Source organism: Amblyraja radiata, chromosome 11 (assembly GCF_010909765.2).
Source record: "Amblyraja radiata isolate CabotCenter1 chromosome 11, sAmbRad1.1.pri, whole genome shotgun sequence".
NCBI classification, from domain to species: domain Eukaryota; kingdom Metazoa; phylum Chordata; class Chondrichthyes; order Rajiformes; family Rajidae; genus Amblyraja; species Amblyraja radiata.
The window spans coordinates 51,377,802-51,405,023 of NC_045966.1; the positions used below are offsets into that span (position 1 = coordinate 51,377,802).

The window sequence follows — 27,222 nt, forward strand, 5'->3', positions numbered from 1 at the left end:
GTTGGGATGTCAATTTTGTTCATCTTCTGAGCAATATTTCCCTAATTATAGACAATAGGTGCAGGAGTAGGCCATTCGGCCCTTCGAGCCATTCAATGTGATCATGGCTGATCATCCCCAATCGGGACCCCATTCCTGCCTTCTCCCCATATCCCCTGACTCCGCTAACTTTAAGAGCCCTATCTAACTCTCTTGAAAGTATCCAGAGAACTGGCTTCCGCCGCCCTCTGAGGCAGAGAATTCCACAGACTCACTATTCTCTGTGAGAAAAAGTGTTTCCTCGTCTCCGTTCTAAATGGCTTACCCCTTATTCATAAACTGTGGCCCCTGGTTCTGGGCTCTCCCAACATCGGGAACATGTTTACACCCTCTAGCATGTCCAAACTCTTAACAATCTTATATGTTTCAATAAGATCCTCTCTCATCCTTCTAAACTCCAGAGTGTACAAACCCAGCCGCTCCATTCTCTCAGCATATGACAGTCCCGCCATCCCGGGAATTAACCTTGTAAACCTACGCTGCACTTCCTCAATAGCAAGAATGTCCTTCCTCAAATTAGGGGACCAAAACTGCACACAATACTTCAGGTGTGGTCTCACTAGGGCCCTGTACAACTGCAGAAGGACCTCTTTGCCCCTATACACGACTTCTCTTGTTATAAAGGCCAACATGCCATTTGCTTTCTTCACTGCCTGCTGTACCTGCATGCTTACTTTCATAGACTGATGAACAAGGACCTCCCAGATCCCGTTGTACTTCCCCTTTTCCCAAGTTGACGCCATTTAGATAATAATCTGCCTTCCTGTTTTGGATACCAAAATTGATAATCTCACATTTATCCACATTAAACTTCATCTGCCATGTATCTGCCCACTCCCCCAACCTGTCCAAGTCACCCTGCATTCTCATAGCATCCTCCTTACAGTTTACACTGCCACACAGCTTTGTGTCATCTGCAAATTTGCTAATGTTACTTTGAATCCCTTCATACAAATCATTGATGTATATTGTAAATAGCTGCGGTCCCAGCACCGAGCCTTGCGGTACCCCACTAGTCACTGCCTGCCATTCTGAAAGGGACCCGTTACTCCCTGTTCTTTGTTTCCAATTATAACAAGATTTTTGGAAACTTCATTCCAAATTTTATGAACATTGAAAATTGTTGAATAATGAAATCCTTTCTAAAGACTGCAAAACAGTGTTGGAAGATTTAGCATGCCTATGCATTTGGTGATGGAGACTCTTCATCAGTTGTTCATAGTCTTAATATCTCAAATGAATATTACTGTGGAACATTCTCCACAAAGGCTGTGTGCAGGAACCACATCCTTCCCTGATCTGGAGGATATGTTTTTCACGGTGCTCAGTGAGAAGTCCGGAAAGGGTTGTGGAGGTAATTGTAACAGCAATCAGTGTTAATACAACATCGGAGTTAAAGGAAGGGCATGGTACGTAGGTTTTGGTTTGTTTGTTTTGTGGGAGGAAACATTTATCTTTGTCCTCAAGTGAGTGAGGAAAGGCTCATAAAGTAGTAAGATTCGTAAATATATTTGAATCCATTTTGAGTTCTCCCTAATAATGTATTTAGAATTTTGTTTCCACCAAAAGTAAGGTTAGTTTTTTTAGGTTGTGCCATGCTGCTTCAAGTGATAACACTTGCATTGTTGACCCAACTTGATGAATACCAGATGCACTACCTTTGGTTTGGCATTTAGTGCAATGCCTTTTGAGTGCTCTCTTAAATGGGTCTGTATGTGGTCTCAGATTATTTCCTCGGGCAGTCATTGGTTACTTTGCTTGTTTTAAATGTTAGATAATAGGTCATAGTGTGTTTCATCAAAAAATTACCTAAGAAATCTATTAAGATACTAGACCAAGTGCAGACCCATTGGGTCTGTTCCCCCAATGTGCGGTTGTGGGGGGGGGGGGAGCCGGCATGCAGCATCACACGCTAACTACCATCCCCCTCCCGCACTCAGGAGAGGGGGGGGGGGAAAGAGAGTGGGGGATTGGAGGAGAGGGGGGGAGGAGGAGAGGGGGGGAGGAGGAGAGGGTGGGAGGAGGAGAGGGTGGGAAGGAGGAGAGGGTGGGAAGGAGGAGAGGGTGGGAAGGAGGGGAGGAGGAGAGGGGAGAGGAGAGGGAGGGGAGGTGAGGATTGGGAGGCGGGAGAGGGGGGGAGAGGAGAGGGAGGGGGGGGAGGGGGGGAAGGGGGGAGAGGAGGGAGGGGGGGAGAGGAGAGGAGGGGAAGGGGGAGAGGAGAGGGAGGGGGGGAGAGAGGAGATGGAGGGGGGGGAGAGGAGAGGGGGGGGGGGAGAGAGAGTGCCTTTTTACTTCAACCCAAACAACCATTTGCAGGCAGTGCTTTTTTACCTCTAACCATATTTTCATTTTCAAACCAAATTAAGGGTACTCACAGTGCTGTAGACATTTGTCAGTGTCATTCAAAGCTCTGATTGAGGCACACCACTTGCAGAGACTGATTGAGGCACACTACTTGCAGAGACTGATTGAGGCACACCATTTCCTGGTTTTATAGTCCCTCCCCCTCCCTCCAGCAGGGGCAGCAGAGAGAATGGAGAATGTTGTAAAAACATTAATATCTCTGTCAATTTTCATCTACGGGAAAAATCCTCGGCACACATGCGGCGGAGGGGGGCTCTGAGCGAGGTGGCCAAAAATGACGGCCGTAGGTGGCGGCGTACTCTCGGAAACCGCAGCACAGAAAGCCAAAACCGGTCAAGAACAGAGTTTTAGTAATATAGATAAATGCTCAAAGTTTGCAGTGAAAACAGTGTTCTATTCACCAGGTATCATTTATTCATCCCTTCCATTTTGTTGAATTATAGAATATAAACTTTCACCAGGATGTGGTCCAATGCCTTTGTTGTACATTCTTCTTTCCCCAAATGATTTGTCTAAATGCCTCGATTGATTCCCTTATCAATAATCACTTAAACTTTAATGCAGAGCTAAATTAAATTAGCCTTTTGTATCTTGAGTACTGATCCCAAATTCACAGTGCCCTCCATAAAGTTTGGGACAAGTACCCATCATTTATTTATTTACCTCTGTACTCCACAATTTGAGATTTGGATTAGAAAAAAATCACATGTGGTTAAAGTGCACATTGTCAGATTTTAATAAAGGCCATTTTTATACATTTTGGCTTCACCGTGTAGAAATTACAGCAGTGTTTATACATAGTCCCCCCATTTCAGGGCACCATAATGTTTGGAACAGCAATGTCACGTAAATGAAAGTAGTCTTGTTTAGTATTTTGTTGCATATCCTTTGCATGCAATGACTGCTTGAAGTCTGCAGTTTATGGACATCACCAGTTGCTGGGTGTCTTCTCTGGTGATGCTCTGCCAGGCCTGTATTGCAGCCATCCTTAGCTTATGCTTGTTTTGGGAGCTAGTCCCCTTAAGTTTCCTCTTCAGCATATAAAAGGCATGCTCAATTGGGTTCAAATCGGGTGATTGACTTGGCCACTCAAGAATTGACCATACTTTAGCTTTGAAAAACTCCTTTGTTGCTTTAGCAGTACGTTTGGGATCATTGTTTTGCTGTAGAATGAGCCGCCAGCCAATGAGTTTTGAGACATTTGTTTGAACTTGAGCAGATAGGATGTGTCTATACACTATAGAATTAATTATGCTACTACCATCAGCAGTTGTATCATCGATGAAGCTAAGTGAGTCAGTACCTTCAGCAACCATACATGCTCAGGCCATAACACTCCCACCACCGTGTTTCACAGACGAGGTGGTATGCTTCGGATCTTGGGCAATTCCTTCCTCCCTCCATACATTGATCTTGCCATCTCTCTGATATAAGTTAATCTTTGTATCACCTGTCCACAAGACCTTTTTTCCAGAACTGTGATTGCTCTTGTAAGTACTTCTTGACAATTTGTAACCTGGCCATCCTATTTTTGTGGCTAACCAGTGATCTTGCAGTGTAGCCTCTGTATTTCTGTTCATGAAGTCTTCTGCGGACAATGGTCATTGACAAATCCACATCTGACTCCTGAAGAGTGTTTCTGATCCGTTGGACAGGTGTTTGGAGATTTCTCTTTGTTATAGAGAGAATTCTTCTGTCATCAGCTGTCGATGTCTTCCTTGGCCTGCCAGTCCTTTTGTGAATAGTAAGCTCACCAGTGCTCTCTTTCTTCTTAATGATGTTCCCAACAGTTGATTTTCGTAGCCTAAGGTTTGGCTGGTGTCTCTAACAGTTTTATTCTTGTTTCTCATCTCATAATGGCTTCTTTGACTTTCATTGGCACAACTTTGGTCCTCGTGTTGATAAACAGCAATAACCGTTTCCAAAGGCGATGGAAAGACTGGAGGAAAGACTAGGTCTCTTATACCTGCATTAAGGAGGCATTTAAACACACCTGAGTAATTACAAACACCTGTGAACCCATGTGTCCCAAACGTTATGGTGCCCTGAAATGGGGGGACTATGTATAAACACAGCTGTAATTTTTACATGGTGAAACCAAAATGTATAAAAATACCCTTTAATAAAATCTGACAACGTGCACTTTGACCACGTGATTTTTTTTTCTATTACAAATCTCAAATTGTGGTGTACGGAGGCAAATAAATTAACGATGGAGGCCACTGTATACCCCCCCCCCCCCTTACTGTTCTTGTTTACTGTTGAATATCAGTATCTAGTGCATGATGTTACTATTTCCCACTGTCTCGTGTTCCTTGGTTTCCAAGTTTATTTTTTCAGTTTCTGTGTAGATTAACTTGAAGACTGAGGAAAGCAGCAGAACTTGCCCAAAGCCCTCAGAAATGTTGTTTCTTCCTGAGCAGCATTGAGAACCTTTGGTTCTATTGTTTGAAATGCATATCACAGTCAGTTCTGCACACCAGGCATTGCATGGGGCTTAATAATCTGATATGTCTTTATTGAGTGTACAGGGCTCGAAATTAGCGGTTGCCCGGGTGCCACTGACCACCCAAAGTGCCGCCGGGCAACCTGAACGCCGAGTCATTTTGCCCGGTTTGGCATGCAGATACTGGTTTATACCGAAGATAGATACAAAAAACTGGAGTAACTCAGCGGGTCAGGCAGCATCTCTGGAGAGAAAGAACGTGACGTTTTGTGTCGGCGACGGCTGTAATGCATGGGAAAGATTGTAAGTGTGGCGTGACGGAGGGTCGGAGCGAATGACAGGCCCCGCACAGCAGTGGCCGCGACGGCGGCTCCATCTCCTCCTCCCGCCCGCCCTGACAGCGGCCATTGTCTGCCAACGGTGCTTTCAAAACAAACTCTCTCGCATGCCGAGGCCGGGAGGAAGGAGGGAGGAAGGAAGGGGGGGGGGGGTCTCCTTTCGCCGTCTGAAGCATCTGCACTGCTCGGCACCGCATCTTCATGTTGGCTGGCGGAGGAGGGGAGGCGGTGTCGAGGAGATCCCAACCGCCTCCCCCTTTGGCGGAGGCACTTGGCGATGCACAGGGACGGCCAAGGCGATGATGCCGGTGTTGTCCGAGGAGCGCTGACCTTCCTTCCCGCCTCCTCTGCCCCTTCCCCTCTCTCCCTCTCCCTCTCCCTCTCCCCCTCCCCCCCCCCCCCCCCCCCCCCCCCCCTCTCCTCTCCCCCCCTGAAGGTTGTGTTTGTGGTGAATGTTTCAGAGATGGTGAGACACATGGTCAGAGTAAGACTGCGTAATCAGCATGTGACATTCTTAAACTGAGAGTATCCCAGGCTTGGCCCACAAGGAGAAAAGTTGCTTTTCTCATTCATGTTGCTCAGTATTACTAATCGATGCTGCAGGGGTTCCAAGCAAAGCACATATTAAATTGTGCCCCTGTAATGCACCAGCTGATCATGGTGATGGGAAAGAGTCAAACACCAACCTGCTATTTAACACAAGTTTTTCTGCTACTCTGTTTGCAATAAATCTAGCCAGTGTATAGTTTGATCTGCATTGATCAGTCTTTTATGTGATGACATAAACATCTTAAAGTTCTTTTATAAAACACCTGTTTGGATTTCTGCCGTGGCTTTCCATAAAGAGCCTGAGCCATCCTGCACTGATCTCCCTATCCACCTCGCATTGATTCCCCTGTCACTCCCCTTCAATCCTACACTGGTCCCCCAATTCATCCTGTACTGACGCCCCTTCCCATCCATCCTGCACTGCTCCTCCCCTTCATCCTGCACTGCTCTCCCATCCATCCTGCACAGATCCCCTCATTCAACCCTACTGTCATCCCCCGCGCTCTCCCCTCACAATTTTACCTACTCCAACCAACCAACTCCAACTAATTCCCCTGCCTCAATCCATCCATTCCGCACCGATTGCCTTCTCAATCCCCCCCCCCCCCCCCCCCCATCGCCATCTATCCATCCTGCACTGATTCACACCCCACCCCTCCCGACCCTATTGTGCTGGAAATGTCTTCAGAGCGAACATTGACTATGTTTGATAACGGAATGCAATCAAATATGTTTTAATTCCCAATGTTATTATTTGTTTTAATCCATAAAGATGGATTAATTAAATTGTGAACACGTGAAACGTGTTCGATTGCCACTGCTACCATTGACACCTTATTACAGAATTAATTTTAACGGCAAATCAATGCTCTTAATATGGAGTATCTGTACTGTAGTTATTTAATGAGCAACATTCACAACTATACGTAGGATTTATCCAGGTTTTACTTCTATAGTCAGTCATATGCATCACAAATTTGGTCAGCAGATATTTCAGTTGAAATTTTAACATTAATTCTGGTGGAAATGATGGAAAAAGCGTTTATCGACAATTTTTTTAAATTTGGTGCTAACAAACTGGGTATCTTCATTGCTGTTCACAACACGTACATCTAATCTGAATGCCCGGTAATGTGGCGTCTTAACATCTTTAAATATATTACCAAAAGAACATTTGCTGCAGTTATGTCCTTTGGCCATCTCTTGTTAGTTAGTATAATGTTTAACCTTTCAGATGGGCATAGTCAGTTTTAACAGCTATTATCATAAAATGCCTTTAGAAAATTCCTTGCAACCTGTATATTTTGTTGTGGATAAATTATGTGGGAAGCGAGAGTGTTTCTGTACCAATAGCAATAACGACCCATGCTATGGCCATGTCATGGTAATTTTCGGTCCTTCACAGAAAACATGCTTGCATCAATCTGTAGTGTGCATGGTTAAGCATATATGTTATCATGGTCCAGGATTTGTTGACACAAGTTGATCATACGCTGAATAATCCATTTTTGTTGGAAGTGGAAAGAAATAATAGAAATTGCATTAATTGAAATGTGTAAAAAGAGTTGAGATACTGTATTATAATTTTGTTGCATGTCATTGTGGTATATATCATGTCTTGATTGGTGAATATGTTTAGTTGAAGCAGAAATAATATGTGAATGCTTCATTGAGCATAATTCTGACTGGTAACTTCGTCCGAGTACATTATCGCACGCGTCATGCAAGCCATCTTAAATGACCACCTAAACTGTCATTTGGCAACCTAAAAAGCTGCCAAGGTTGCCCGGCTGACAACAGGGAAAAAAAGTTAAGCGAGAGCCCTGGTGTACCAGTGTCATTTTTTGTGTTGCTAACGTGTGACTGCAGAAATATTTATCCGGGTTGTTGGCTACTCTTTAAAACCTTAAACATGTGAGTGTTATTGAAACGAGTTTTGGATATGAATGGGAGTTAAAAATGTGATCATCCAGATTGATGGTTGTCTCACTTTTACATGCACCGATGAAATTGTTATGAATCTGGTGGTGCTTGGTTTTTGGCATAATGTCAATGCACACATTTTGATAAGGTATTGCCAAATACTGTCTGGATCTGGGTGTTTGGAAGAATTCCATTCCCAACACCACTGTAACTACAAGGCAGTAGTAACTTGGTATACAATCGCTGGTGCTTGATTAGCTCTTCCTTTAAAGAAGTTACCAACAGTGCCCATAATTATTATTGTTATCTGTTCAAACTATGAAAATTAATTAATTACATTGCAAAAACTTCTATTCGTTGGTGAATTGAAGTTGACATGATGTATCTTTTTATTAGAAAATTCTTATCAGTATGGGAGTCCAGTTACTTGTGCGTGCTTTAAGATTATGCATCTTGTTTACTTGCTGAATCATGAACATGGTAAAAGCAGAGACTTTCTCATTAGCTAACTTGTCAAGATTGTTCATTTCAAAAATTATTGCTGTCATCTCTTGAATAACTGGAAGAGTGTTTAGTCCATCCCAGCTCAATGTATAATATACCCTCAGCCATGGGGAACTGTGGTATTGCCTGCATGAATATACTGGTTGCATGAGAATTGTCCAATAAGAATATTAGCATGTATCACTCACTAGGTGTTTTGCATATCAATCTTTAAATAAATTGTCAAACTATGTCATTCCTTTTTTTACAGAACAATGGTTTATACTGAAATTCTGTATTTTAAGGCCAAAGTGTTAGTGTAAAATACAGGGAAAATAACTCAAAGGAAAGGCTGCACTCGCCTTCACAAAGTGCCAAATCTTCACATTACGTCACTACTAATTAATCTCCAAATGCATTGTCCTTGTGCATAAACGTAAAACAAAACTAACTTTACACACCTATTTTGCGTAACACTTGAAATAAAATGTTTTAATTTATCAATTGCTTAATATCCTTTCACATTTTTTGCCAGTTTCATAAATACCAGATAAACATGTTTACTGTAGTAGCATTTTGCCATAGAAATGCTCTGCTAAAAGGTTCTTTTCAATTGTAGAGTTGTGCAAACTACTCTATGTATTCTTTCTGGATATGTCACTGCAGCTCACTTAATAATTTTAAACGCCTGGCAATAATCACAGCACCCTAATTTTGGATCTCAATTTAGATAGGTTAGGCTTTTTGTCTTTCAACCATTAACATAACTTGGAGAAAGCTTTCTCTTGTTAATTGATTAAAACACATGTGTATGGTAAATGTTTATTCTTGGTCCATTCGCTGGGATTAAGGTACATCTCCAGTTCTGTAGGTTGTGTGATGTCTGCTGAAGCTGCTGGAGGACCTCCAGACTCTACAACAGATGGGGCAGGCCATATCTAATGATTTAGGCAGGTGGGTGCTTTGTGAAGTGATGCATTCCTTCTGCGGTTGAGTGCTCCCAATGCATAGTCTTGATATTATTGGCATCATCGTTAACCCTTTTCCACGTTGAGTCGTCATGAGCTACAGATACCTATCTACAAAGGAGGCTTTAAAAAAATCCTTAATTCTTCAAGTTCAAGTGAGTTTATTGTCATGTGTCCCTGTATAGGACAATGAAATTCTTGCTTTGCTTAAGCACACAGAAAATAGTAGGCATTTACTACAAAACAGATAAATGTGTCCATATACCATAATATAAATATATACACACATGAATAAACTGGTAAAGTGCAAATAACAGAAAGTGGTTATTAATAATCAGAGTTTTGTCCGAGCCAGGTTTAATAGCCTGATGGCTGTGGGGAAGTAGCTATTCCTGAACCTGGTTGTTGCAGTCTTCAGGCTCCTGTACCTTCAACCTGAAGGTAGCAGGGAGATGAGTGTGTGGCCAGGATAGTGTGGGTCTTTGATGATACTGCCAGCCTTTTTGAGGCAGCGACTACGATAAATCCCCTCGATGGAAGGAAGGTCAGAGCTGATGATGGACTGGGCAGTGTTTACTACTTTTTGTAGTCTTTTCCTCTCCATGGCGCTCAAATTGCCGAACCAAGCCACGATGCAACCGGTCAGTATGCTCTCGACTGCACCTGTAGAAGTTAGAGAGAGTCTTCCTTGACAATCCGACTCTCCGTAATCTTCTCAGGAAGTAGAGGCGCTGATGAGCTTTTTTGATAATTGCGTTAGTGTTCTCGGACCAGGAAAGATCTTCAGAGATGTGCACACCCAGGAATTTGAAGTTCTTGACCCTTTCAACCATCGACCCGCTGATATAAATGGGGCTGTGGGTCCCCCTCCTACTCCTTCCAAAGTCCACAATCAGTTCCTTGGTTTTGCTGGTATTGAGGGCCAGGTTATTGCGCTGGCACCATATGGACAGTTGCTCGATCTCTCTTCTGTATTCTGACTCATCCCCATCAGTGATACGCCCCACAATAGTGGTGTCGTCAGCGAACTTGATGATGGAGTTCGCACTGTGGTTCGCTACGCAGTCATGGGTATAGAGTACAGCAGGGGCTGAGCACGCAGCCTTGAGGTGCTCCCGTGCTGATTGTTATCGAGGCTGACACATTTCCACCAATACGAACAGACTGGTCTGTGGATGAGGAATTCAAGGATCCAGTTGCAGAGGGATGCGCAGAGACCCAGTTCTGCGAGTTTGGTAACCAGTTTGGAGGGGATGATTGTGTTAAATGCCGAGCTGTAATCAATGAATAACAGCCTGACATATGAGTTTTTGTTGTCCAAGTGGTCCAGTGCGGAGTGGAGGGCCAGCGAGATCGCATCCACCGTTGATCTGTTGTGGCGGTACGCGAACTGCAGTGGGTCCAGGTTTTTGTCGAGGTAGGAGTTGATTTGCTCCATGATCAACCTCTCAAAGCACTTCATCACCACCGGCGTGAGTGCCACTGGTCGATAGTCATTGAGGCATGTCACCTTACTCTTCTTGGGCACCGGTATAATCGATGCGCTTTTAAAGCAGGTGGGGACCTCAGAACTCAGAAGTGAGAGGTTGAAAATGTCCGTAAAAACTCCCGTCAGTTGGTCCGCACAGGTTTTTAGAACACGACCGGGTATACCATCAGGACCAGGTGCTTTTCGGGGGTTCACCCCTCTGAAGGATTTCCTGACATCGGCCTCTGTGACTGAAATGCCATCACAGCGAATGGGGGATCGGGAAGGCACATCAGTATTCTCCCTGTCAAAGCGTGCGTAAAACGCATTGAGCTCGTCAGGGAGTGATGTTACACTGACATTCGAGCTGCCTCCTGGTTTTGCCTTGTAGGAGGTGATTGCATTCAGGCCCTGCCACAGCTGCCGAACATCTGTCTCGTCCTCCAGTTTGGAGCAGAAGTCCCTTTTGGCCTTTTTGATGGCCTTACCAAGGTCGTATCTGGTCTTCATGTAGGCCACTGTATCATTGGAGGTGAATGCCCTGTGTCTGGACTTCAGGAGAGTGCGGATCTCAAAGTTCATCCAAGGTTTCTGATTGGGAAACACTCGGAAGGTTTTTGTAGGGATGCAGTCCTCCACACATTTCTTTATGAAGTCTGTAACGACTGTGGCATATTCGTTCAAGTCCGTTGCCGAGTCCTTGAACATTGCCCAGTCTACAGACTCCAAACAGTCCTGGAGTTGTTCTTCTGCCCCCCCCCCCCCCCCCGACCAGCTCTGTACTGTCCTCACTTCTGGGGGTGCGCTCTTTAATTGCTGCTTGTAGGCAGGAAGAAGCAGCACCGTGGTATGGTCGGATTTACCCGAGTGAGGGCGAGGGATAGAACGATAGGCATTCTTGGTGGTGGTGTAGCAGTGGTCGAGGGTGTTAGGTCCTCTGGTGCAGCAGGAGACATGTTGGTGGAAGTTGGGGAGTGATTTCTTGAGGTTCGACTTATTGAAGTCCCCAGCAATGGTGGTAAATGCCTCGGGGTAAGACATCTGGTGTTTGTTGACCATGGCCTGTAGCTCCTCCAGTGCCAGACGGATGTCTGCCTGGGGTGGGATGTAGACCGCGGTCAGGATAACGGAGGTGAATTCTCTCGGGAGGTAGAAGGGACGGCACTTCACCGCCAGATGTTCCAGGTGTGGAGAGCAGGAGTTGGACAGGACTGCCACGTCGGAACACCACGCAGAGTTGACCATGAGGCAGACGCCCCCTCCTCTCCCTTTCCCAGATGCCAGGGTACGGTCCATGCGGTGGATGGAGAACCCTTCAGGCTGGACCGCTGAGTCTGGGGAGCTGGGGGTGAGCCATGTCTCTGTGAAACAGAACACAGAGCATTCCCTCAGCTCCCTTTGATAACGCAGTCTTGCCCTTAAGTCCTCCACTTTGTTTTCAAGGGACTGTACATTAGTCAGTAGGATAGTAGGGAGAGGGGGCCGAAGGCCCCTGCGCTTCATTCTGACCTGAAGTCCTGCCCGACGGCCACGTTTCCGGACACAATGGAGGCTTCCCCTTTGTTTCCAGGTACTGTACTTGCTGTACCTGCTGTTTCTGCGGACCTGCGCTGGAACGGGGATTCCCTCACAGACGGCAGCTCCAGCTCCTTAACGAACAGGGGTTCCCTCAAAGTCGGCAGCTCTAGCTCCGTTGTTCCTGGAAGATTTATGATCTCTTTCCATATCAGTTCTAAAAAGAATGTCTTGTTTTGGAAGTGGGATATTGGCACACATACAAGGCCTCTCCAATCGAGCCAAGTGAGTGGAAGACCTTAATGTGAGGAAAATGAGGCTGAAAGAAGATGATGAATATATTCATCCAGTTAATTTGGAGCCTTTTATGGTGTCAGAATGCTTGTTTTCTTTCTCCACTACTCGTCATTTATATTGTAAAATTTTCATTGTATGCAAGATGGCATTTCAGGTATCATAAAAGTATTATGTAATTAAACTTTCTTGTAAAAGTACTTGCATGGCAGGTATCGAACCTCCAGAAATAGCATCAAGCAGATTGGACATATACGAGGGATGTCAAGGTTGTAAGAAAAATTTGGGATTGTTCTTCAGTGAATTTTGAAAGGAGTCTAAAATTGCAAAGGGATTTTTGATTTAGTAAAAGGATTATTTCTAAGACTGAAGAATAGGGAACAAGGTAATTTATGGATTTAAAGTGCTTACCAAAAGAATCAAAGATTGCATTATGGTTTTGCTTCCTTCCTAGTCTAGAGATGCAGCATGGAAAGAGGCCTTCAACCCACCAAAGTCCGTGCTGACCAATGATCATCCATACACTAGTTCCACGTTATTCTAGTTTTGCATCCTACACTTTAGGGGCCATTTACAGAAGCCAATTAGCTGACAAACCTGTACATCTTTGGATGTGGGAGGAAACCCACGCGTTCACAGGGAGAATGTACAAACTCCATACAGATAGCACACAAGGTCAGGGTTAAACCTGGGTCTCACCCCCCAACAAAGTATTGTGTACTGTCCTTTCTTGTTTATTGTGCAGTGTATATTTATTGGCTGTTTTTCCAGTAGTGCTGTTCACATTGACCCCCTTATGGGCCTGTACTACTTGCGCAACTTTTTAGGAGACTACAGGAGACTGAGGTTGCCGGGGTTTCACCTGCATGGTGGTAAGTAGTTCCAGCATTCTCGTAACTAGTCACGGCTTCATTTCGGTCGTCCGCAAATTTTTCAACATGTTGAAAAATTAGCGCCGACCACAATTTTGACGCCATGGAGAGCAGCGAGAATTCTCGGGATGTCGGTGCAGTGGTAGTGGGTCGCCAGGAGGTCGGAGTTTGTCGTAGGTTCTTGTAGGTATTCGCCGGTGCTGACCGGTAAATTTCATTAGCTCATTGGGAAAAAAAACGTAAACAGTAGTTTGCAGAACCAAGGATAACCGACTGGTAATGTTAATGTCCGCCGAGCTTCACAGCCGTGTATCTCTGGCTTCTTAAAAGTTGTCTCCACTCCTTCTTGTGCTTTCACCGTCTTAATTACAGCGCCAACCTTCCTGTTCATCGTGATGTGGGTCTGTATCAAATTGGCTTTGCACCATGTGAATTTCACTCAGTCAGCGCTCCCCCCGCCTGCATAACTGGCTGGTGAAGGAAACGATGTGTGTGTGTGTTCCACTCTGACACTCGCCGTTCCAGTTGCTGGTTTTTCAGCGACCTGCTACGACTTGACAGTAACTGGCAGTCACCTTAAAAATCGCCTAAGTGGGACGGACCCATTTCTCAGTTATAGCGGACTATCGGCAATAAAGGACACCATTCTCCTTATCTGCCCCGACTGTGATCTGTTATAGCGCGAGTTTACTGTATAGCATTGTTGAAAGGTAAACCTCTGGCGGTGTAGTTGTCCCTCCTTCCTGTTTTGAAATATCAGATTGTATGCTTTGGCTGTGTGGCTTGCATGTTCTCCATGAGACCACGATGGATTCCTATGGTTACACTTGTTCCCTGCCACATCCCAAAAGTAAACGGGTTAGTAGTTAATTGGCTGCTGTAAATTGCCCCTGGTCGAGGTAAATGGTGGAACTGAGAGGAATATGGGTAGAATCGGCTACTTGTAAAATGAGAATATGTGGAAATTAGATTACATGGACACAAAGCTGGTGAGCTGAATGACCTCCTCTAGTGTATTCAGTAAGTATGTAATATGTTTCAATTAGTTCATCCTCAGTTGCCTGAACTTCAGAGAAAATAGCCCTATTAGGTACAAATCTCTCCTCGTAAGACTTTCCACAAATCAAGCTTGTGGGTCTTCTCTAGCCTGTCGAAAACAAGAATAGCCAGTTACAGTTTATAAGATTATCAAAACTGTCATGAACTCCGTGTGTGTGGTCTCGCTAAAGCACCTCGAAATTACAGCAAGGCATCATTATTTTCTGGTTTTATTATCTTGCAATAAAGGCCGATGATCATTTATTTACTGATTACATATTACTCATTTGAAGATCTGTTTATCTGTACCTTTTTCCCCCCTATTGACCATGCCTCTATCCTAACTAATGATAGTTATCCAAATGAACTCGTACCTTGTGCGCCTAGCATCTTATTAAATGCCATTTGGAAATCCAAATAATGAATACAAGTATGTTGGATTCCTTGTTTTGCTTGTTGCATCAGTTTTTGACATCTGATATCAGGTTAAATGGATATGGCTCCCCAGCTGCTTGACATAAGCCTGACGGATCCAACTATGTATCACATTTGGTTCACTTTGTCTATCAGAAAAAAGTCTCCTATCTAGTTCACACTCAAATTGGCCATTATCTGGTTTGATTTCTGTCAGGGTTTATGTTTTTAAACCTGGATAGTACTGTAGTTCCCTATTTCTCATCGCCTCTTGAATTATGGTACAACATTATCCATGAGTCGTTGAAACCTCTTCCAGAAACTAGGATATTGGAGGATGGCAGTCAACTCAGGTGTAGATACATAATTCCCTGAAAGTGGTGGCACAGGTAGATAGGGTGGTCAAGGCTTTTGGTAGCTTGGCCTTTATCAGTCAGGGTATCAGGTATAGAATTTGGGATAATCTTAGAGACAAAAAGCTGGAGTAACTCAGCAGGACAGGCATCATCTCTGGAGAGAATGGGTGATGTTTTGGATCGACCGGAAACCTTACCCATTCCTTCTTTCCAGAGATACTGCCTGTACCGGAGTTACTCCAGCTTTTTGTGTCTATCTTTGGTTTAAACCAGCATCTGCAGTTCTTTCCTACACATAGAAGTTGGGATGTTATGTTACAATGATACAAGATGTTGGTGAGGAAGCATTTGGAGTATTGTGTTCCGTTTTGGTCATCCTGCTATAGGAAAGATGTCATTAAACTGGAAATAGTGCATCAATGATTCACGAGGATGTTGCCAAGGCTCGAGGGCCTGAGCTATCGGGAGCGGTTGGGCAGCCTATGACTTTATTTGTTGGCGTGCAGGAGACTGAGGGGTGATCAATCGAGGTGTATCAAAATCATAAGGGTAATAGATGGGGTGAATGAGCCTTTTGCTCAGAGTAGGGGAATCAAGAACCAGAGGAAATAGGTTTAAGTCGAAAAAGGCAAGATATAATAGCAACCTGATGGGCAACTTTTTCAGTTTCAGTTTAGTTTATTGTCACCGAGGTACAGTGAAAAGCTATTTTTGTTGTGTGCTATCCAGTCAAAGAAAAGACTACAGGATTATAATCAAGCCACCCACTGATCAAGATTCTGCTGCAATTTGTGACGAGCATCTTCACCATCCATACTATCCAGGTATAAAAATGTAAAACCTGACTGAAATCAAACCAGATCATGGCCAATCTGAGTGTGAACTAGATAGGGGGCTCCGATACACAAACCGAACCAAATGTGAAAGCATGTAGGATCCGCCAGGCTTTGTCAAGCAGCTGGGGAGCCATATCCATTTAACCCGATATCAGATGTCAAAAACACTCTGGAACCCATCATTAAGGAAATGATAACCGCAAATTTAGAAAAGCCAACTTGAATATGCAGTTTCACGCAGAGGCCTGCGGGTATTTGGAATAAGCTGCCCGGGGAGTTTATTGTCACGTGTACCGAGGTACAATGAAAATCTTTTTAATTGCGTGCTATCCAGTCATGGAAAAGACTATATAGGATTATAATCCTGCCACCAACAATGTACACGTAAAGGGTACAACATTTTGTGCAAGATAAAGTTTGATATTAAAAATAGTTTGAAGGCCTCCGAAGAGGTAGGAGATGGGAGGTCAGGACGACACTCTAGCTGGTGAATGGATGGTTTGGTTGCCGGATAACAGCTGAGAAGAATCTGGGTGTATGCGTTTTCAAACTCCTGTACCTCCTGTTTGATGGGAGAGAGGAGAAGAGGGGGTGACTGGGGTGCGACCGGTTCATGATTTTTGCTGGTGGCCTTCCTAAGGCAGTGTGACGTGTACATGGAATCAATGGCCGGGAGATTGGTTTGCGTGATGGTCTGGGCCATGTCCACAACCCTGCAATTTCTTGCAGTCTTGGATGGAGCTATACCTAAACCATGCCTTGAGATAAAATACTTTATAAGGCGCATCTATAGAAATGGGTGAGGGTTGTTTGGGACATGCCGAACTTCCTAAGCCATCTAAGGAAGTAGAAGCGTTGGTGTGCTTTCTTGGCCATATCTTCGATGTGGCTGGTCAGGGAAAATTGCTGGTGATATTTATTTCAAAGAACTTGATGTTTTCGACCATCTCTACTTCAGTGCCATCAATGTATACTGGGAGGTAGTTGAGGCAGGTGCTATAATGACATTGTCATTTGGGCAGGTAGTTGGATAGGGATATGAGCCAAATGTGCGCAGGTGGGATGGGCCAGTTAGGCCAAAGGGCCTGGTTCCGTTCTGTATAACCTGTGGCTTTATCTTTTTTATATGGATATCCTTTACATGTTTCCCAAATTCTCCCAAACCTCAACTTTTGATAAATCTTTGTGTGCTTTTCAATTTACTACCGTCTGACCATTTTAAGTAGCTGCAGATGGACCACTTTTCTCATGAAGTCTCTTGAATGTGAAACTATTGTTTCATCACCTTTGCCAGAGAATTCTTTACTGTGTGGTGTGACCACTAATTACTCCCGACTCGTTGTATGTGACCAGATCTAAAATAGCGTATTCTCTGACAGGGTGCATAGTACAAAGAATTACAAAGCATGGATTTAAGAATTCACCTGTGACTTTTCTTTGTGACTTTCGGAGTCTACGTGGAGTTTAAATTTCCTGCTTGAATCCAATAGTCGTAGAGCTACACATTACGGAATTAGGTCCTTTGGCCCACCATGTGCAAAATTAGAGCACATGGTATTTGGGGTAGAGTATTGACATGGATGGAGAACTGGTTGGCAGACAGGAAGCAAAGAGTAGGAATTATGGGTCCTTTTCAGAATGGCAGGCAGTGACTAGTGGGGGTGCCACAAGGCTCCGTGCTGGGACCCCAGTTATTTACAATATATATTAACGATTTAGACAAAGGAATTAAATGTAACATCTCCAAGTTTGCAGATGAGACAAAGCTGGCTGGCAGTGAGAGCTGCGAGGAGGATGCTATGAGACTGCAGGGTGACTTTGATAGGTTGGATGGGTGGGCTGATGCAGTATAATGTGGATAAATGTGCGGTTATACACTTTAGTGGCAAGAACAGGATGGCAGATTATTATCTGAATGGTGTCAGATTAGGAAAAGGGAGGTGCAACGAGACCTGGGTGTCCTTGTATATCAGTCACTGAAAGCAAGCATGCAGATGCAGCTGGTAGTGAAGAAAGTAAATGGCATGTTGGCCTTCATAGCGAGAGGATTTGAGTATTGGATCAAGAAGGTCCTACTGCAGTTGCACAGGTTCCTGGTCAATCAATCAATCAGATTCATTCATCACACACACACAAAGTGCAGTGAAATTTTGCCAGCAGTGGTACAATCAAAAAGAACACACAATACACAATAAAAATGTAACCCAAATATCCACCACAGCATTCTTCACTGTGACGGAAGGCACAAAGTACAGTCAGTCTTCCTCCATTGTTCCCCTGTGGTCAGGGCCATAAACCTCCGCAGTCGCCGCTGCGGGCGGCCAGATTTACAGGCCCTCTCGTCTGGACGGTAAATCCTGAATCGCCGCATCCCTACCAGAGACCGCGGCTTCAGGATGTTTTCGGCCACGGGCCGGTGGTCGGAGCTCTTCTCCAGCGATCCCTAGCGAGGGTCCCAGGCTCCGGACGCCGCGCCAGCGGCTAGAAGCTCCGCAGACCGTGGCTTCAGGCTGTAACAGTCCGCGGGCCGGCGATCGGAGAACTCCCTTCTGGCGACCCCGGCAAGGGCTCACCCGCTTCGCGGTGAAAAGACCACTCTGCACCCGCTGCTGAAACTCCGGGCCCGACTCCAGGAAAGGCCGCACCAATCCATGGTGTTAGGCCGCGAGGGAGGCGACATGAAAAAAGTTGCCTGGAGTATTGTGTGCAGTTGTGGTCTCCTAATTTGAGGAAGGACATTCTTGCTATTGTGGGAGTGCAGCGCAGTGCACTGGGCTTGCATACGCTGGAATTTAGAAGGATGAGAGAGGATCCTATAGAAACATATAAAATTCTTAAGGGATTGGACAAGCTAGATGCAGGAATTTTTTTTTACTGATGTTGGGGGAGTCCAGAACCAGGGGTCATAGTTTAAAAATAAGGGGTAGGCCATTTAGGACTGAGATGAGGAAAAACGTTTTCATCTCGAGAGTTGTGAACCTGTGGAATTCTCTGCCACAGAAGGTAGTGGAGGCCAATTCACTGGATGCTTTCAAGCGAGAGTTAGATATAGCTCTTAGGGCTAATAGAATCAAGGGATATGGGGAGAAAGCAGGAACGGGGTACTGATTTTGGATGATCAGCCATGATTATACACGAAGTGCAGAATGGCCTACTCGTGCACCTATTTTCTATGTCCATGTTTAACAAGTTGGGCTAGTTTCCAATTTGCATACATTTAGCCCATGCCCCTCCTATCCATAAACCAATTCCTTGGATACAAGCCTTGTTAATTCTGTACTGGTGATATATCCACTCTAGTGGATCTGTAAACATGTTTTTTTTGCTGCTTGTAATTTTTTAATCTACAACCAAAATGATTATCTGGGCCATTTTTTTGTTCTCTGTGCTAATTTCACCCTATATTAGTTAATCCAAGTCAAGTCAAGTTTATTCGTCACATACACATACGAAATGTGCAGTGAAATGAAAAGTGGCAATGCTCGCGGACTTTGTGCAAAAAGACAAACAAACAAACTACAAACAGAATGGAACAGAATTACATTCTTTTACATATTAAATATTGTGGGCGGAAGGAAAAAGGGAAAAAAACAGCAATCCTCCATTATATGTCCATAAAATCCTTTAATTCTAAAATGTCATACATCTTGGAATATCCATGTCCATGCCTTGGCTTGCCTGCAATAGTTTAAGCACTATTTAACCTGGTTATATGTTCCAAATTTTAATTTGCACTGTACCAACCTTGGAATTGAATAATGTTAACTGGATTCTGTCTTTGGGGAGATTAATTGTGTGTGACTTTGGTTCTACTCTCCTGGATGAGCAAAATAAGTATGAATATGTTTAAAAAAAGATGTAGACAGTTTTAAGAGGTCACTGTTGCACTTTACGGTGGATTTGGGTACGTCTAAAAGTCTAGATATGATATTAAATATCCAAAATTGTGGTACTCTCCTTTAAAATGTTCAGGAGCCTGGTGGCTATTCTTGAAGTGACCTATAAATTCCTTGTTGAGTAATTACAAGCATATTATAGTAATTATTCCTGTTGGTGCTGTGGGCTGTAAAGCATTCTTGTAAGACGGCAGGCAGAGGGGCCAGCTGAATTATCTCAAAGCTACTCTGCTGCTCCCGACATCTTATCCAGAGCCTCTCCCAAGGGAGGCTGACTGATGCTTTGTTCGGGTTTTTCCCGATGGGAATTAATAGCTTTAAGAAAAAAAAATCTCCCTGAATAAAATCCACTGTTAGTCGTTTGGGCTCTTTAACCAAAAGAGCAAGATGTATAGCTAATGAGCTTTGTCATGGTTGGCTGGCACTGAATAATGTCTGCGTCTGATTGGTTTGTCTTGAGGCAGTGTGTTGTGTGTGTAGAAAGTGAGTAGAGCTACACATTGCACATTCTCCATTACTTCACTGGACCAGCTTACACTCTGGGAGAAAGCAGTACAGACAGGAATGCAAGGTTAGTTTTCGTGCTCTCTCTCTCTCCCCCCCTCTCTCTCTCTCTCTCTCTCTCTCACTAATTTTCTTTTTGTCTCTGGACTCAGGCCTGCACAAATGAGCTTTGTTTTAAAGCTGTAATGTTGCACGGGGTTGGATTGAAGGGGGGAGGGGACTGATTTTTTTTTCCTTGTTGGTAAGGTCAGGGTGGGGTTGCAGCAGCTGGGTTGCTACTGTTCCTGCCGCTCCTTTGAAGGTAGGCTTGAACAGTGGTTTCTGTGTACTCCTCGGAGCTATCGGCTGAGATTGGTGCTTTATTGTTGCAAAATCTAAGATATCCAGCACCATGTTGTTGCTGGGACAAAAACATGATTTGAAAGCAGTTTTTCAACCCAAAAGATAAACAACCTGCAGTTAAAGGTCTAGAATACAGTCTATAAAAACTGCTTTATCATTTTATAGAACTCAACCACAGTCCCGTTCTCCACCACCCCCCACCCTGTTCCCTACGTCACCACCATAGAAGGTGAAAGTGTACAGCGATTTTTTTTTTAAAACACAATGCTCTCCAAATGTAGTTAGTTCAAGTAAGCTCGGCCTGTCAGAGCTTTTGGAGTAATTTATGTTCTTTGGAGAGTGCACAGATGCCAACTCTGTGCACAGAAAGAGGGGAAATGAATGGCATTGCCTGTCAGTCAACTGGATGAATAGCAATGCAACTGGTAAATACAGAGCAAAGATCTTAACACTTGAAGAGTGATGCAATGAAAGGATGCTTCTGTGTTTTAACTCGGTTTAGTGGTCAACTATGTAGCTCGATTTTTTTAAATTTGCTGGCCTCTGCTTTCTGTGCCAATGTTTTCCTAAAAAATTCTGGTTCTGTAGGATATTCAGAAGTTAGTTCAGCTTCTGCTGTTGTTGAAGGGCAGGAGGTTGGTTGTTTCTATCTAGCAGTGTTACATTAAATAGAATGAGCAAGACATGTTAAGAAGTCTTCTCGAACTTCTTGATCTTTAATTAAAGAAATACTTAATCCCCTTAGTGTATATTTTGTTTGGTATTATAGCTCATCGGTAAGGTTGTATTCTAATATTTTATAATCCAGCCATTGTGTAATCTAATGTGCTATTATACATTGATATTAACAATTGCATTATTATGTATGGAATGTTATCATTTCCCAAGTATTTGCATCACATTTTGGGATCTGATCTTATAATTACCTAGGTAAATATATATAAGGCACTCATAAATTTAATTATAAGCACAAAAGCTAAAATGCTGGAAATCTGAAATAAAAACTGAATGTGGGAAATATTTAGCAGATCAGGTAGCATCTGTGCAGAAAAAGTTGCCATTTTAGGTTAGAGAGACTATCGAAATTGAAAGTTTTCAATTAAACATATTAGAAACATAGAAAACAGAAAATAGGTGCAGGAGTAGGCCATTCGGCCCTTCGAGCCTGCACCGCCATTCAATATGATCATGGCTGATCATCCAACTCAGTATCCTGTACCTGCCTTCTCTCCATACCCCCTGATCCCTTTAGCCACAAGGGCCACATCTAACTCCCTCTTAAATATAGCCAATGAACTGGCCTCAACTACCTTCTGCGGGGGAGAATTCCACAGATTCACCCCTCTCTGTGTGAAAAAAGTTTTCCTCATCTCGGTCCTAAAAGATTTCCCCTTTATCCTTAAACTGTGACCCCTTGTTCTGGACTTCCCCAACATCGGGAACAATCTTCCTGCATCTAGCCTGTCCAACCCCTTAAGAATTTTGTACGTTTCTATAAGATCCCCCCTCAATCTTCTAAATTCTAGCGAGTACAAACCGAGTCTATCCAGTCTTTCTTCATATGAAAGTCCTGACATCCCAGGAATCAGTCTGGTGAACCTTCTCTGTACTCCCTCTATGGCAAGAATGTCTTTCCTCAGATTAGGAGACCAAAACTGTACGCAATACTCCAGGTGTGGTCTCACCAAGACCCTGTACAACTGCAGTAGAACCTCCCTGCTCCTATACTCAAATCCTTTTGCTATGAATGCTAACATACCATTCGCCTTCTTCACTGCCTGCTGCACCTGCATGCCTACTTTTAATGACTGGTGTACCATGACACCCAGGTCTCGTTGCATCTCCCCCATTCCTAATCGGCCACCATTCAGATAAGAGTCTACTTTCCTGTTTTTGTCACCAAAGTGGATAACCTTACATTTATCCACATTATACTGCATCTGCCATGCATTTGCCCACTCACCCAGCCTATCCAAGTCACCTTGCAGCCTCCTAGCATCCTCCACACAGCCAACACTGCACCCCAGCTTCGTGTCATCCGCAAACTTGGAGATGTTGCATTCAATTCCCTCGTCCAAATCATTAATATATATCGTAAATAGCTGGGGTCCCAGAACTGAGCCTTGTGGTACCCCACTAGTCACTGCCTGCCATTGTGAAAAGGACCCGTTTGCTCCTACTCTTTGCTTCCTGTCTGCCATCCAGTTCTCTATCCTCATCAATACTGAACCCCCAATACCGTATGCTTTAAGTTTGTATACTAATCTCTTATGTGGGACCTTGTCGAAAGCCTTCTGAAAGTCCAGATATAACACATCCACTGGTTCTCCCTTATCCACTCTACTAGTTACATCCTCGAAAAATTCTATAAGATTCGTCAGACATGATTTACCCTTCATAAATCCATGCTGACTTTGTCCAATGATTTCACCACTTTCCAAATGTGCTGCTATCCCATCTTTAATAACTGATTCTAGCAGCTTCCCCACTACCGACGTTAGACTAACTGGTCTGTTATTCCCCGTTTTCTCTCTCCCTCCCTTTTTAAAAAGTGGTGTTACATTAGCTACCCTCCAATCCTCAGGAACTACTCCAGAATCTAAAGAGTTTTGAAAAATTATCACTAATGCATCCACTATTTCTGGGGCTACTTCCTTAAGTACTCTAGGATGCAGCCTATCTGGCCCTGGGGATTTATCGGCCTTTAATCCATTCAATTTACCTAACACCACTTCCCGGCTAACCTGGATTTCACTCAGTTCCTCCATCTCATTTGACCCCCGGTCCCCTGCTATTTCCGGCAGATTATTTATGTCTTCCTTAGTGAAGACAGAACCAAAGTAGTTATTCAATTGGTCTGCCATGTCCTTGTTCCCCATGATCAATTCACCCGTGTCTGACTGCAAGGGACCTACATTTGTTTTAACTAATCTTTTTCTCTTCACATATCTATAAAAGCTTTTGCAGTCAGTTTTTATGTTCCCTGCCAGTTTTCTTTCATAATCTATTTTCCCTTTCCTAATTAAGCCCTTTGTCCTCCTCTGCTGGTCTCTGAATTTCTCCCAGTCCTCTGGTAGGCTGCTTTTTCTGGCTAATTTGTATGCTTCATCTTTTGCTTTGATACTATCTCTGATTTCCCTTGTTATCCACGGATGCACTACCTTCCCTGATTTATTTTTTTGCCAAACTGGGATGAACAATTGTAGTTCATCCATGCAGTCTTTAAATGCCTTCCATTGCATATCCACCGTCAACCCATTAAGAATCAATCGCCAGTCTATTTTGGCCAATTCACGTCTCATACCCTCAAAGTTACCTTTCTTTAAGTTCAGGACCCTTGTTTCTGAATTAACGATGTCACTCTCCATCCTAATGAAGAACTCAACCATATTATGGTCACTCTTGCCCAAGGGGCCACGCACAACAAGACTGCTAACTAACCCTTCCTCATTACTCAATACCCAGTCTAGAATAGCCTGCTCTCTCGTTGGTTCCTCTACATGTTGGTTTAGAAAACTATCCCGCATACATTCCAAGAAATCCTCTTCCTCAGCACCCTTGCCAATTTGATTCACCCAATCTATATGTAGATTGAAGTCACCCATTATAACTGTTTTACCTTTGTTGCACGCAATTTTAATTTCCTGTTTGATGCCATCCCCAACTCCACTACTACTGTTAGGTGGCCTGTACACAACTCCCACTAGCGTTTTCTGCCCCTTAGTGTTTCGCAGCTCTACCCATATCGATTCCACATCCTCAAAGCTAATGTCCTTCCTTTCTATTGCGTTAATCTGCTCTCTAACCAGCAACGCTACCCCACCTCCTTTCCCTTTCTGTCTATCCCTCCTGAATATTGAATATCCCTGGATGTTGAGCTCCCAGCCTTGGTCACCCTGGAGCCATGTCTCCGTGATCCCAACTATATCATAGTCATTAATAGCTATCTGCACATTCAACTCATCCACCTTATTACGAATGCTCCTTGCATTGAGACACAAAGCCTTCAGGCTTGTTTTTACAACACTCTTACCCCTTATACTATTATGCTGAAAAGTGGCCCTTTTTAATTTTTGCCCTGGATTTGCCGGCCTGCCACTTTTACTTTTCACCTTGCTACCTATTGCTTCTACCCTCATTTTACACCCCTCTGTCTCTACGCTCACACATTTAAGAAACCCTTTCCCTTTAACTCCATCCTCCACTATCCCATTCGACACCCCACCCCCCTTATTCAGTTTAAAATATTGATCAGAATTGTGATAAAACTTCTCTTTTAAAAATACAACAGGATGATCTACCGACAGTCAAATAGAGCTTTGATTTATTATTTCATTTGAAAGGCAGCATCTGCAGCAATGCACCATTCCTCACTAATGCATTCGAGTGTCCAGATGGATCTTGCACTGTATCCTCTAAAAGTAGATCTTGAAGCAGTAGACCTGAGGTTGACACTCCACATGAACATTTAAAACTGCCAGTGTGCATCTTGTCAAACAGATTGAATGACAATGTATTTGAGTTGCTTTCGTTTTCTTTACCTATTTGTATTTTATTGCTAAACACTTCCACCTCATTTCTTGAAGCACACGTGCATTTGCTTACCTGCATGCACTTGGGGGGTTTTATTTGAAAGGAGATGAGAGTAATTTTGACCACGAGTTCTGTTCAATCCACTAAGTTTTCCTTTATATTTCTCAGTGATTCCAAGGTGATACAAACTAGATCCATGGAGTTAGTGCATTCCACTCAAGTGTTGCCTTCAGATGCAAGGCAAAAAGTGTTTAAGAATTAAAACCTGCAGGATTTTCATTTGGTTAGTTGCAACAGTTGTTTGCATTGGATGTGTTATTTGTTAAAGGGTAAAAAAAGAGTCGTCCAATTTGGCTAAAGGGAAAGTAATTTTGTAGTGGCAAAACTCAAAATTAAGTATTCATTGATCACATATTTATTATATTATTACAGTAAATAGTTTATTCACCTCAATACTCTATGAAAGTGGCATGCTCAATAATTCATAAGACCCAAGCCAATAAGTTATAGGTTTGCGGAATGCCTCTTGTAATTGAATGGACAGTGACCTTCAGGATCTCCTTTTCTGCAATAGGCTCCCATCCATACCTGATACAAGTCAAGTAAAGAGTCAAGAGAGTTGACTCAGATAGGACAATGAAATTATTGCACAACAGAATATGTAAACATAATACAGAACAGGAGATAAAAGTTCAGTGCGTCTATATACCATAGACCATATATATACACAATAAATAAACAGATAAAGTGCAATAGGCTGTTATTGTTCAGAGTTTGTTTGATGAGTTTAATAGCCTGATGTCTGTGGGGGGAAAATCTGTTCCTGAACCTGGATGTTCCAGATTTTAAGCTCCTGTACCTTCTTCCCGATGGCAACGGAGAGATGAATGTGTGGCCAGGGTGGTGTGGGTCTTAGATGATGTTGGCAGCCTTTTTGAGGCAACGACTGCGATAGATCCCTTCGATGGTGGGGAGGTCAGAGCCGATGATGGACTGGGCAGTGGTCACAACTTGAAGGATTTATGCAAATAATGTGAGTTTATAGAAAAGAAAGCATTGACTATACAGTGCCCTCCATAATGTTTGGGACAAAGACCTATCATTTATTTATTTGCCTCTGTACTCCACAATTTGTGATTTGTAATAGAAATAAATCACATGTGGTTAATGTGCACATTGTCAGATTTTATTAAAGGCCATTTTTATACATTTCAGATTCAAATTCAGATTCAACTTTAATTGGCATTGTCAGTGTACAGTACAGAGACAACGAAATGCAGTTTTGCCATGTAGAAATTACAGCAGTGTTTATACGTTGTCTCTCCATTTCAACGCACCATAATGTTTGGGACACAGAAGGTCATGTAAATGAAAGTAGTCATGTTTAGTATTTTATTGCATATCCTTTGCACGCAATGACTGCCTGAAGTCTGCACTTCATGGGCATCACCAGTTGCTGGGGGTCTTCTCTGGTGATGCTCTGCCAGGCCTGTATTGCAGCCATCTTTAGCTTCTGCTTGTTTCCGGGGCAAGCCCCCTTCAGTTTTCTCTTCAGCATATAAAAGGCATGCTCAATTGGGTTCAGATCAGGTGATTGACTTGGCCATTCAAGAATTGACCATTTTTTAGCTTTGAAAAACTCCTTTGTTGCTTTAGCAGTATGTTCTGGATTGTTGTCTTGCTGTAGAATCAACTGCCAGCCAATGAGTTTTGAGGCATTTGTTTGAACTTGAGCAGATAGGATATGTCTATACACTTCAGATATTACTATTATTATGCTACTACCATCAGGAGTTGTATCATCAATGAAGATAAGTGAGCCAGTACCTTCAGCAACCATACATGCCCAGGCCATAACACCCCCACAACCGTGTTTCACAGATGAGGTGGTATGCTTTGGATCTTGGGCAGTTCCTGCTTTCCTCCATACTTTGCTCTTGCCATCACTCTGATATAAGTTAATCTTTGTTTAATCTGTCCACAAGACCTTTTTCCAGAACTGTGGTTGCTCTTTTAAGTACTTCTTGGCAAACTGTAACCTGGC

At 43.5% G+C, this 27,222-nt stretch overlaps 1 protein-coding gene across 4 annotated transcripts in view; it reads left to right on the top strand.

Moving 5' to 3' along the window:
* The window catches only part of LOC116978635 (C-terminal-binding protein 1-like), a 109,136-nt gene that overhangs the window by 15,647 nt on the left and 66,267 nt on the right, over window positions 1-27,222 (top strand). The window contains exon 1 of one of the 4 annotated variants that reach the window (XM_033029921.1): window positions 20,246-20,370. The exons of the other annotated variants lie outside the window; for them this stretch is intronic. Within the exon in view, the coding sequence (XP_032885812.1) occupies window positions 20,364-20,370 (7 nt within the window). The 5' untranslated portion in view covers window positions 20,246-20,363. Of the gene's footprint in view, window positions 1-20,245; window positions 20,371-27,222 lie in introns of those variants that run through there. 4 annotated transcript variants of the gene reach the window in all.